General features: G+C 41.4%; 1 protein-coding gene and 1 long non-coding RNA gene across 4 annotated transcripts in view; both read left to right on the top strand.

The window, feature by feature from the left end:
- The window catches only part of LOC118373872 (solute carrier family 45 member 4-like), a 71,447-nt gene that overhangs the window by 49,769 nt on the left and 7,667 nt on the right, over positions 1-14,011 (top strand). For all 3 annotated transcript variants that reach the window (XR_004823500.2, XM_035760139.2, XM_035760140.2), the window contains 3 exons: positions 152-340; positions 12,275-12,454; positions 12,574-13,739. Coding sequence is in view for 2 of the 3 variants with exons in the window: in XM_035760139.2 (XP_035616032.1) it covers positions 152-340; positions 12,275-12,454; positions 12,574-13,739 (1,535 nt within the window). In the remaining variant the exon portion in view is untranslated. The remainder of the gene's footprint in view (positions 1-151; positions 341-12,274; positions 12,455-12,573; positions 13,740-14,011) is intronic.
- On the top strand, positions 8,328-10,409 carry LOC127909967 (uncharacterized). Its single transcript, XR_008073175.1, has 3 exons — positions 8,328-8,402; positions 8,515-8,562; positions 10,346-10,409. It is a non-coding gene; the product is annotated as an uncharacterized LOC127909967 (long non-coding RNA).

The raw sequence follows: 14,011 nt of genomic DNA on the forward strand, positions 1-14,011 counted from the left end.
GAGTGTGTGTAATTAGCTTTTTGTATGTATGGAATAATTCGGGGATCTTTTATTTCCACTAATGAAACATGGGACCAATGCTTTACATGTTGCGTTTATATTTGATGATAAACCCTAACCCCCTTCTCGTTTCCTTCCTGTCGATCTCCAGGTCTTCCAGAACAGTATTACAGCCTGACATGGTTCCTGAGCCCCATCCTGGGCCTAATCTTCACACCTCTGATTGGCTCAGCCAGCGATCGCTGCACCCTGAAATGGGGCCGGCGACGCCCTTTCATCCTGGCCCTGTGTGTGGGCGTGCTGTTCGGAGTGGCACTCTTCCTCAACGGGTCACTCATAGGTAACAAATAATATATTATAAACTGGGTGGTTCGAGCCCTGAATGCTGATTGGCTGACAGCCATGGTATATAAGACCCAGTGATGTAAAGTACTTAAGTAAAAATACTTTAAAGTACTACTTAAGTATTTTTTGGGGGTGTCTGTACTTTACTTTACTATTTATATTTTTGACAACTTTTGCTTTTACTCCACTACCAACCTAAAGAAATAATGTACTTTCTACACCCAAAAGTACTCGGTGCATTTTGAATGCTTAGCAGGACAGGAAAACGGTCTTATTCACGCACTTAAAAAGAAAATTCCTGGTCATTCCTACTGCATCTGATCTGGCGGATTCACTAAACACTAAACAGGCTAAACACAAATGCTTTGTTTGTAAATTAAAAAACAAAAGAATCGTGCCGTTTGGTTTGCATAATATAAGGAATTTTAAATGATCTATACTTTTCTTTTGATACTTAAAAGCCTCTTTGGGCTGAGATCCCGCTAATCGATCGATATGACAACAGCCAGTGAAAGTGCAGGGCGCCAAATTCTAACAACAGAAATCTCATAATTAAAATTGCACAAACATACAAGTATTTCACACCATTTTAAAGATACACTTCTTGTTAATCCCACCACAGTGTCCGATTTCAAATCAGCTTTACGGCGCAAGCACCACAAACGATTATGTTAGGTCAGAGCCAAGTCACAAGAAAAACACAGCCATTTTTCCAGCCAAAGAGAGGAGTCACAAAAATCAAAAATAGAGATAGAATTAATAACTAACCTTTGATGATATTCATCAGATGAACACTCATAGGACTTCATGTTACACAATACATGTATGTTTTGTTCGATAAAGTTCATATTTATATAAAAAAAAATCTCAGTATACTGGCGTGTTATGTTCAGTAGTTCCAAAAACATCCAGTGATTTTACAGAAGTGTTATACATGGAACTTTAGATACATTTCTCCTTTTAAAGCAACCGCTGTGTCAGATTTGAACAAAAACAAGCAAACCAGGCAATAATCTGAGTACGACGCTCAGAGACTAAAACAACCCAAATAGATATCAGAAATAGCATTATAAATATAAAATTACCTTTGATGATCTTCATCAGAATACACTCCCAGGAATCCCAGTTCCACAATAAATGTTTTTATTTGTTCGATAAAGTTCATCTTTATGTCTAAATACCTCCTTTTGTTAGCGCATTCAGTTCACAAATCCAAATTGATGACGCATGAGCAGACGAAAAGCCAAACAGTTCCGTTACAGTCCGTAGAAACATGTCAAACGAAGTATACAATCAATCTTTAGGATGTTTTTAACATAAATCTTCAATAATGTTCCAACCGGAGAATTCCTTTGTCTGTAGAAATGCAATGGAACAGAGCTCGCTCTCACGTCACAAGCTCATGACACTCTGCCAGACACCTGGCTCAAACAGCCCTCATGAGCCCCCACTTCACAGTAGAATCATCAAACAAGGTTCTAAAGACTGTTTACATCTAGTGGAAGCCTTAGGAAGTGCAACATGACCAATATCCCACTGTATCTTCAATAGGGAATAAGTTGAAAAACAACAAACCTCAGATTTCCCACTTCCCGGTTGGATTTTTTCTCAGGTTTTTGCCTGCCATATGAGTTCTGTTATACTCACAGACATCATTCAAACAGTTTTAGACACTTCAGAGTGTTTCCTATCCAAATATACTAATAATATGCATATCGTAGCTTCTGAGACTGAGTAGCAGGCAGTTTACTCTGGACACCTTATTCATCCAAGCTACTCAATACTGCCCCCAGCCATAAGAAGATAAGTATATATATATATTTTTTTTTGTTCTAAGTGGTGGATCAAAAGTATATTTTTAAGTATATTTTAGAAATTACATTTACTTTTGCTACTTAAGTCAATTTAAAACCAAATACTTTTAGACTTTTACTCAAGTAGTATTCGTATTTTACTGGGTGACTTTCACTTTTACTTAATACTCAAGTATGACAATTGGATACTTTTTCCACCACTGCGTATACAATGGGTGTGATAAAACATGTATTTTTTCCAAAGCAACTACAGTAATGTGTGCATTCATTTTTCTAAATATTATGAGGCATGTCTTACCTTGCTTCAAAAGTAGCCTATAGCCAAAATCAGACCATATCTATAGAGGCAATTATTTGATATCAACTTTCTTTCATTTACAGTAGCCAAAGGAACAATCCTAGTCATATTAGCAACAACATGCTAGTTGTTGCATATTGGGGAAAGGGAAACGTGGCGATACCTAGTCAGTTGTGCAACTGAATGACTTCAATTGAAATGTGTTTTCCTCATTTAGTACTCCCCTCTTTCTAACGGATATGTTAATCTCTGTCACGTGAAACCACTCGCATATGGGGTGTGGTTTTGACAACAGTGTTTTAATAGCATAATGAACATTCACACGTAGCTTCCTGGCTTGTGTGTGTTGCTGTGCTTATAATATGAAGAAATAATAGTTTATCAACATTATAAAGTTAAACGTTCTGATCTGTTGCATCAGACTCATAACTTTTGACGTTGTTTTTTTTTTTGTAGCGTAGGCCTACTGGTTGTATGAACTTGGGATCTATCGTGTGTGTGTGTGTGTGTGTGTGTGTGTGTGTGTGTGTGTGTGTGTGTGTGTGTGTGTGTGTGTGGCTCAGTTGCTAAAGCATGGCACTGGCAATGCCAGGTTTGTGGTTTTGATTCCCACGTGGGACCACTATGGGGAAAATGTCTGCACTCCCTACTGTAAGTCTCTCTTTATAAGAGAGTGTCTGCTAATTGACTGAAATGTAAATCAGAGAGAGAGACATGATTGAGTTCACAGGATAGACTAATTATGTTTGCTGTTGTTATCAGTTATAGCAGCCAGACCGTCCGGCAGGCTTTCTGCCTCACCTAATAAGCCCTCTTCTGGAGTGTGATATGAAGCTTATTGAATTGAAAAGTATCTCTCTCTGTGGTTCTCCTGAGTTTAGAAAGGTCAGGAAAAAGCCTGATTCTATAACTTCAATTCTGTTCTAATGCAACGTGACCAAAGGTTTCACATCCTACATTAGCCAGCCATCGGCTTTGGTAAATTCATTATCAGTGGAAGTGACCCTAAGTGCCTCACACTGTGCAGGCGAAAGAGAGGAGGGATCCATTTTGCTCCGTGCTTTAAAGGTTCAGCAGAGGAGAAGATCGATAGATAACCCATAGAGTTGTTTTGCTGCCGGCATCAGGACAGTCCACCAAGTAGGGCTGAAGAGTCTGGTAGTAGTGGAAGAGAGAGGACAAGTAGCTTTATTTTCTCTGCTTGCTGGAGATGTGGCTCCATGGGTCACTGAACAAACTGAAAAGTTTGACAGGTCCTGGATTTCAATTGGATTTGATTTAGCTGGCCCGCGTGGCTTTGAAGAGTGTTGGAGAGAGGTGTATGTACGTGTTGCTTTGAAGAGTGTTGGAGAGAGGTGTATGTACGTGTTGCTTTGAAGAGTGTTGGAGAGAGGTGTATGTACGTGTTGCTTTGAAGAGTGTTGGAGAGAGGTGTATGTACGTGTTGCTTTGAAGAGTGTTGGAGAGAGGTGTATGTACGTGTTGTGTTGAGAGAGGTGTATGTACGTGTTGCTTTGAAGAGTGTTGAAGAGTGTTGTTGCTTTGAAGAGTGTGTATGTACGTGTTGCTTTGAAGAGTGTTGGAGAGAGGTGTATGTACGTGTTGCTTTGAAGAGTGTTGGAGAGAGGTGTATGTACGTGTTGCTTTGAAGAGTGTTGGAGAGAGGTGTATGTACGTGTTGCTTTGAAGAGTGTTGGAGAGAGGTGTATGTACGTGTTGCTTTGAAGAGTGTTGGAGAGAGGTGTATGTACGTGTTGCTTTGAAGAGTGTTGGAGAGCGGTGTATGTACGGGTGTGTTGGCTCAGTGCCCTCGTCGTAGCCCTCCCAGAGCAGCTATTGTTTTGCATCGTCACCCCTATCTCAGGTCCCAGTAACTTGCTGAGAAACAGAAGCAGCAAGGCTACAGACTCCTGTGTCCGCTGACCTGCTGGGCCGGGCGGTGTGTGTGTGAACCGTCATTCTCTGTGACATGGGAAAGGACTGGGAACCAGTTCACAGGGAAACGTTTCCTGTTGTGCCCTCCTTCTTACCTTTCAATGCCTATCTGGAGCTACTTCCTGTCTCCAGCGCTAGCTCACTGCGCGTCACCCCATCAGCCACTCCATTGTCAGGAAGAAAGGCTTTTCTTACTTCGTACACACTGACTGACGACACACTGACTACACACAGACTGACTACACACAGACTGACTACACACAGACTGACTACACACAGACTGACTACACACAGACTGACGACACACAGACTGACGACACACAGACTGACGACACACAGACTGACGACACACAGACTGACTACACACAGACTGACTACACACAGACTCAGTACAGACTTCTTTCTTCAACTTGTATACCTCTCTTCCTCATCTGTGGTCGTTGTTGATTAGCTAAATATTTTCAAAATAGCATTTCCCCTTTAATAAGAAGGTCTGAATAATGACTTGTTTGTTGTTGTGTGCGGGGAGTTCCTCTGGGCTCAATGTTATGATGGAAATTCACTACTAGGAGTTTACGTTCCCAGTGAAATTGACACTAATGGCGCTTACGATAAGGCTTTGGCTTTGTTTTGTTTTACTTTACGGCAATGAAACACAAGCTTTCATGGCTAGTTTGTATTATAAATTATATTTTGATGAATAAGATGCTTGTTTTGATAACTCTGCATTGGTGTGACCAGAACAGGAGTGTTCCAATGAGGTAACATCTAGATGAGGTAACACATAGATGAGGTAACACATAGATGAGGTAACACATAGATGACGTAACACCTAGATGAGGTAACATCTAGATGAGGTAACACATAGATGAGGTAGCACATAGATGAGGTAACATCTAGATGAGGTAACACATAGATGAGGTAACACATAGATGAGGTAACACATAGATGAGGCAACACATAGATGATGCAACACATAGATGAGGTAACACATAGATGAGGTCACACATAGATGAGGTAACATCTAGATGAGGTAACACATAGATGAGGTAACACATAGATGAGGTAACACATAGATGAGGTAACACCTAGATGAGGTAACATCTAGATGAGGTAACACATAGATGAGGTAACACATAGATGAGGTAACACATAGATGAGGTAACATCTAGATGAGGTAACATCTAGATGAGGTAACACATAGATGAGGTAACATCTAGATGAGGTAACATCTAGATGAGGTAACATCTAGATGAGGTAACATCTAGATGAGGTAACACATAGATGAGGTAACATCTAGATGAGGTAACATCTAGATGAGGTAACACATAGATGAGGTAACATCTAGATGAGGTACATAGATGAGGTAACACATAGATGAGGTAACACATAGATGAGGTAACACATAGATGAGGTAACACATAGATGAGGTAACACATAGATGAGGTAACACATAGATGAGGTAACACATAGATGAGGTAACACATAGATGAGGCAACATCTAGATGAGGTAACACATAGATGAGGTAACACATAGATGAGGTAACACATAGATGAGGTAACACATAGATGAGGTAACACATAGATGAGGTAACATCTAGATGAGGTAACATCTAGATGAGGTAACACATAGATGAGGTTACACATAGATGAGGTAACGTAACACATAGATGAGGTAACATAGATGAGGCATAGATGAGGTAACGCATAGATGAGGTAACGCATAGATGAGGTAACGCATAGATGAGGTAACGCATAGATGAGGTTACACATAGATGAGGTAACACATAGATGAGGTAACACATAGATGAGGTTACACATAGATGAGGTTACACATAGATGAGGTTACATCGAGATGAGAAAACACATAGATGAGGTTACACATAGATGAGGTAACACATAGATGAGGTAACACATAGATGAGGTAACACATAGATGAGGTAACACATAGATGAGGTTACACATAGATGAGGTAACACATAGATGAGGTTACACATAGATGAGGTAACACATAGATGAGGTAACATCTAGATGAGGTTACACATAGATGAGGTAACACATAGATGAGGTAACATCTAGATGAGGTAACACATAGATGAGGTAACACATAGATGAGGTAACACATAGATGAGGTTACACATAGATGAGGTTACACATAGATGAGGTTACACATAGATGAGGTTACATCGAGATGAGAAAACACATAGATGAGGTAACACATAGATGAGGTAACACATAGATGAGGTAACACATAGATGAGGTTACACATAGATGAGGTTACACATAGATGAGGTAACACATAGATGAGGTTACATCTAGATGAGGTTACATCTAGATGAGGTTACACATAGATGAGGTTACACATAGATGAGGTAACACATAGATGAGGTAACATCTAGATGAGGTAACACATAGATGAGGTTACACATAGATGAGGTTACACATAGATGAGGTTACACATAGATGAGGTTACACCATAGATGAGGTTACACATAGATGAGGTTACACATAGATGAGGTAACACATAGATGAGGTAACACATAGATGAGGTAACACATAGATGAGGTAACATCTAGATGAGGTAACACATAGATGAGGTAACATCTAGATGAGGTAACACATAGATGAGGTAACATCTAGATGAGGTAACATCTAGATGAGGTAACACATAGATGAGGTAACACATAGATGAGGTAACACATAGATGAGGTAACATCTAGATGAGGTAACATCTAGATGAGGTAACACATAGATGAGGTAACACATAGATGAGGTAACACATAGATGAGGTAACACATAGATGAGGTAACACATAGATGAGGTAACACATAGATGAGGTAACACATAGATGAGGTAACATCTAGATGAGGTAACATCTAGATGAGGTAACATCTAGATGAGGTAACATCTAGATGAGGTAACACATAGATGAGGTTACACATAGATGAGGTAACACATAGATGAGGTAACACCTAGATGAGGTAACACATAGATGAGGTAACACATAGATGAGGTAACACATAGATGAGGTAACACATAGATGAGGTTACATCTAGATGAGGTAACACATAGATGAGGTAACACATAGATGAGGTAACACATAGATGAGGTAACACATAGATGAGGTAACACATAGATGAGGTAACACATAGATGAGGTTACACATAGATGAGGTAACACCTAGATGAGGTAACACATAGATGAGGTAACACATAGATGAGGTAACGCATAGATGAGGTAACGCATAGATGAGGTTACACATAGATGAGGTTACACCTAGATGAGGTAACACATAGATGAGGTAACACATAGATGAGGTAACACATAGATGAGGTAACACATAGATGAGGTAACACATAGATGATGAGGTTACATCTAGATGAGGTTACACATAGATGAGGTTACACATAGATGAGGTAACATAGATGAGGTAACATAGATGAGGTAACACATAGATGAGGTAACACATAGATGAGGTTACACATAGATGAGGTTACACATAGATGAGGTTACACATAGATGAGGTTACACCTAGATGAGGTTACACCTAGATGAGGTTACACATAGATGAGGTAACACATAGATGAGGTAACACATAGATGAGGTTACATCTAGATATAGATGAGGTAACACATAGATGAGGTAACATCTAGATGAGGTAACACATAGATGAGGTAACACATAGATGAGGTAACACATAGATGAGGTAACATCTAGATGAGGTAACATCTAGATGAGGTTACACCTAGATGAGGTTACACATAGATGAGGTAACACATAGATGAGGTAACACATAGATGAGGTAACACATAGATGAGGTAACACATAGATGAGGTTACACATAGATGAGGTTACACATAGATGAGGTTACACCTAGATGAGGTTACACCTAGATGAGGTTACATCTAGATGAGGTTACATCTAGATGAGGTTACATCTAGATGAGGTTACATCTAGATGAGGTTACACATAGATGAGGTTACACATAGATGAGGTTACACATAGATGAGGTAACACATAGATGATGTAACACATAGATGAGGTTACATATAGATGAGCTAACACATAGATGAGGTAACACATAGATGAGGTTTCATCTAGATGAGGTAACACATAGATGAGGTAACACATAGATGATGTAACACATAGATGAGGTTACATCTAGATGAGGTAACATCTAGATGAGGTAACACCTAGATGAGGTAACACATAGATGAGGTAACACATAGATGAGGTAACACATAGACGAGGTAACACATAGACGAGGTAACACATAGATGAGGTAACACATAGATGAGGTAACATAGATGAGGTAACATAGATGAGGTTACATCTAGATGAGGTAACACATAGATTACACATAGATGAGGTTACACATAGATGAGGTAACACATAGATGAGGTAACACATAGATGAGGTAACACATAGATGAGGTAACACATAGATGAGGTTACATAGATGAGGTTACACATAGATGAGGTTACACCTAGATGAGGTTACACCTAGATGAGGTAACACATAGATGAGGTAACACATAGATGAGGTAACACATAGATGAGGTTACATCTAGATGATGTGACACATAGATGAGGTAACATCTAGATGAGGTAACACATATATGAGGTAACACATAGATGAGGTAACATCTAGATGAGGTAACACATAGATGAGGTTACATCTAGATGAGGTTACACCTAGATGAGGTTACACATAGATAGATGAGGTAACACATAGATGAGGTAACACATAGATGAGGTAACACATAGATGAGGTTACATCTAGATGAGGTTACACATAGATGAGGTTACACATAGATGAGGTTACACATAGATGATGTTACACATAGATGATGTAACACATAGATGAGGTTACACATAGATGAGGTTACACATAGATGAGGTTACACCTAGATGAGGTTACACATAGATGAGGTTACATCTAGATGAGGTTACATCTAGATGAGGTTACATCTAGATGAGGTTACACATAGATGAGGTTACACATAGATGAGGTTACACATAGATGAGGTTACACATAGATGAGGTAACACATAGATGAGGTTACACATAGATGAGGTAACACATAGATGAGGTAACACATAGATGAGGTTACATCTAGATGAGGTAACACATAGATGAGGTAACACATAGATGAGGTAACACATATATGAGGTTACACATAGATGAGGTTACACCTAGATGAGATTACACATAGATGAGGTTACACATAGATGAGGTAACACATAGATGAGGTAACACATAGATGAGGTAACACATAGATGAGGTTACATCTAGATGAGGTTACATCTAGATGAGGTTACATCTAGATGAGGTTACATCTAGATGAGGTTACACATAGATGAGGTTACACATAGATGATGTAACACATAGATGAGGTTACATCTAGATGAGGTAACACATAGATGAGGTAACACATAGATGAGGTTTCATCTAGATGAGGTAACACATAGATGATGTAACACATAGATGAGGTAACACATAGATGAGGTTACATCTAGATGAGAAAACACATAGATGAGGTAACACATAGATGAGGTTACATCTAGATGATGTAACACATAGATGAGGTAACACATAGATGAGGTAACACATAGATGAGGTAACACATACATGAGGTAACATCTAGATGAGGTAACATCTAGATGAGGTAACACATAGATGAGGTAACACAGATGAGGTAACACATAGACGAGGTAACACATAGATGAGGTTACACATAGATGAGCTAACACATAGATGAGCTAACACATAGATGAGCTAACACATAGATGAGGTAACATCTAGATGAGGTAACATCTAGATGAGGTAACACATAGATGAGGTTACACATAGATGAGGTAACACATAGATGAGAAAACACATAGATGAGGTAACACATAGATGAGGTTACATCTAGATGATGTAACATCTAGATGATGTAACACATAGATGAGGTAACACATAGATGAGGTAACACATAGATGAGGTTTCATCTAGATGAGGTAACACATAGATGAGGTAACACATAGATGAGGTAACACATAGATGAGGTTACATCTAGATGAGAAAACACATAGATGAGGTAACACATAGATGAGGTTACATCTAGATGATGTAACACATAGATGAGGTAACACATAGATGAGGTAACATCTAGATGAGGTAACACATACATGAGGTAACACATAGATGAGGTTACATCTAGATGAGAAAACACATAGATGAGGTAACATCTAGATGAGGTAACACATAGATGAGGTTACACATAGATGAGGTTACACATAGATGAGATTACATCTAGATGAGGTAACACATAGATGAGGTTACATCTAGATGAGGTTACACATAGATGGGGTTACATCTAGATGAGGTAACACATAGATGAGGTAACATCTAGATGAGGTAACATCTAGATGTTCTCTGTAGCCATAAGGGTACATAACCTTGACGTGTGTTTCCTGGTCTGTGAGATGATATATGTAATAAATGTCAGTGTGTGCCATGAACCAATGTCCTTTGGGGTAATACTAAACCTCTGGGTAAGACAGAGGTCTCTCTCGCAGCTTGGACCAGACACAAGGGCAACGAGAGTAGCCACACACCACGCAAGGCGTTATGGGAAATGGGCTATGAATGACCTAGGGTATATGGTGGTGTGTCAGGGTTTCCGTTAGCCAGCAATAGCCGGATTTGGGCCTAAAAATAAATAAATAGAACAGCCGATAAATAAAATTGACGTCAGACAGGAGAAGAAGAAAAAATATATCTAATTGCGAAATATTATTTATTAAATATAAATATGAAATATTATTGAATTAGCCTCTTCATTGGTGGAAATCCATTTGACTGGTCTTGTTTATCGGTCTATGGGTTAATTTGCATAATTTAATGGAATTAAATTGGCGTGTGTGTATAGTATATTTGTTATGTATGTTATCATCTGAACAGCGTACAGATACAGAGCCTTTGAGCAGACAAATCTGTCAGACAGTTGAGAGCTGCTGCAGCATCTCAAACAGCAAATACATAGGCAACGGAAGGCAGGCTTCCTCAGCACGTTACATACATTTCTACATTTCTAAGGGTTATTTTCATCTGTCACATGAAACCTCTTTGCACATGGAGTGCGCTTTTGACTGTGTTTTCCGCTAATAGTATAATGAACATTCGCACGTAGCCTCCTGACTTGTGTGCGTTGCTAATAGTTTATCAACATTTTAAAGTTAAATGTTCTGATCTGTTGCATCAGACTCATTGCTTTTTAACGTTTTTTTTAATGTAGCCTTGGCCTACTGGTTGTATGAACTTGGGATCTATTGTGTGTGTGTATGTGTGTGTCCTGTGTGTTTCTGTGTAAGATGGCCTAACCCACTAATCGGGTATTGATTGACATGTGCAAATCTCTCTCTCCATCTCTCTCTCTCCACCTCTCTCTCATCTCTCCATCTCTCTTTTCATCTCTCTCTCGCTCTTTCTCCATCTCTCTCCATCTCTCTCATCTCTTCATCTCTCTTTTCATCTCTCTCTCGCTCTCTCTCGCTCTCTCTCCATCTCGCTCCATCTCTCTCCATCTCTCTATCAACTCTCTCTCCATCTCTCTCTCTCTCTTCATCTCTCTCTCTCTATCTCTCTCTATCTCTCCATCTCTCTCTCATCTCTCCATCTCTCTCTCTCTCTTTTCATCTCTCTCTCCCTATCGATCCAGCAGTGTGCTCCTAGTTGGAGAGCTGAAAGGAACTAAGATGGATATCGCTTTTCAATATATGTATAATGGAATGGAATGGTTTCTGTGTCCAACTTTCTCTCTGTCGGTGAATTAGGTCTGGTTTTCTGAACCTGTTATACCGGCTAGGATACTAACTCAGTCTCTGTTTGTGGTCAAGGTCTTGCCGTCGGCGACGTGCCAAATAACCAGCCCATAGGGATCGTTCTGACGGTGCTCGGAGTGGTGGTGCTGGACTTCAGTGCAGACGCAACAGAGGGTCCCATAAGGGCCTACCTACTAGACGTGGCAGACACTGAAGAACAAGACATGGCCCTCAACATCCACGCCTTCTCCTCTGGTATGACACACGTCTTAGTAGCAGGATATTTCCATCACATACCTGTGTCTGTAATGTCTGTGAAAGTTTTGATAGATTGAATATTCTCAAACAGGAAATGATGTGTGTGTCTACGCCAGGTTGTGGGGGAGCGGTGGGCTACGCGCTGGGCGGTCTGGACTGGACCCACACCTTCCTGGGCTCAATCTTCAAGTCCCAGGAGCAGATCCTCTTCTTCTTCGCCGCCATCTTGTTCACCATCTCGGTGGCTCTGCATCTGTTCAGCATCGAGGAGCAGCGGTATAGCCCCCAGCAGGACCGGCTGGACGAGGAGGCTGACGCCGCCTCCTCCACTGTCAACAAGGTCAACGACACCCTGGGGAAGCTCCACGGCCACAACACCCACATGGAGCTCTTTGGAGAGGACGACATCTATGACCCTTGTGACCGTTACGAGTTCTACGGAGAGGGGGGCGAGGACGGGCGCTCATTGCACGACATTAACATGGACTTCCTGGATGTGGAGATGGTGAGGTCCAAGTCTGACTCTGTGCTGCAAATGGCCGATGCAACACTAGATCACCTGGACCACGAGGCTCTGTTCCTGCGCCATATCGAGCCCTCCATCTTCGCCGACCACCTGTCATCCTACCACGGCTCTCCACCACGCCGCAGCAGCAGCACAGGCAGCCAGGACCTCCTCAAAACCTCCAAAAAGATCTGCCGGCTGTCCAAGTTTCTGCAGGAGCAGGACCGCGACAAGGAGGAGGAGCTGCTCAACAACCAGGTCAACGAGCAGAAGACGCCCAACGGCCGGGCGCACGCCAACGGCTTGGGCCAGGGCGCCAACGGGCACGCCCGCTCAGTCATGAAGAACTCGGCCAGCACCAACGCCTCCACGCGGCACCGCCGCCACATCTTCTACCGCCAGCCGTCCTGCACCTTCTCCTACTACGGCCGCGTGGGCTCCCACCGTTACCGCTACCGGCGAGCCAACGCCGCGCTGCTCATCAAGTCCTCAAGGAGCTTGAACGACATCTACGAGGTGCAACGTAGACAGAAGAGGAGACAGCAGAACCCCAGAGCGCGCCACCAGTCAGGCAACACCAACTCCAGCGGGGACACAGAGAGTGAGGAGGAGGAGACGGAGACCACGGTCAGGCTGCTGTGGCTGTCCATGCTGAAGATGCCTCCAGAGCTGATGAGGCTGTGTGTCTGTCATCTCCTCACCTGGTTTTCCATCATAGCTGAGGCCGTCTTCTACACTGACTTCATGGGCCAGGTCATCTACCACGGAGACCCCACGGTAAGGCTGCTGGGACTCCAAAGTCATTGTGTCACGTTATTATAAAGCCAATTGTATTTATTTTGGGCAAAGTTTTCTTTTTGGGCATAAATGTACATATCCTTGTCTTCTGCAAATAAAAAACTATTGATCACACAAAAAAACTCACTCCACACCAGATTTTCCTGCCAACCTGTGATTTGAACCTGCTAAACTCTGGTTGCTCGCCTGCTTCTCTAATCTCTGGGCTACCAGCCTCACATTCTTTCTCAGTAACCAAGCTGAGTTGTTTT

Source organism: Oncorhynchus keta, chromosome 20, assembly GCF_023373465.1.
Source record: "Oncorhynchus keta strain PuntledgeMale-10-30-2019 chromosome 20, Oket_V2, whole genome shotgun sequence".
NCBI lineage: Eukaryota > Metazoa > Chordata > Actinopteri > Salmoniformes > Salmonidae > Oncorhynchus > Oncorhynchus keta.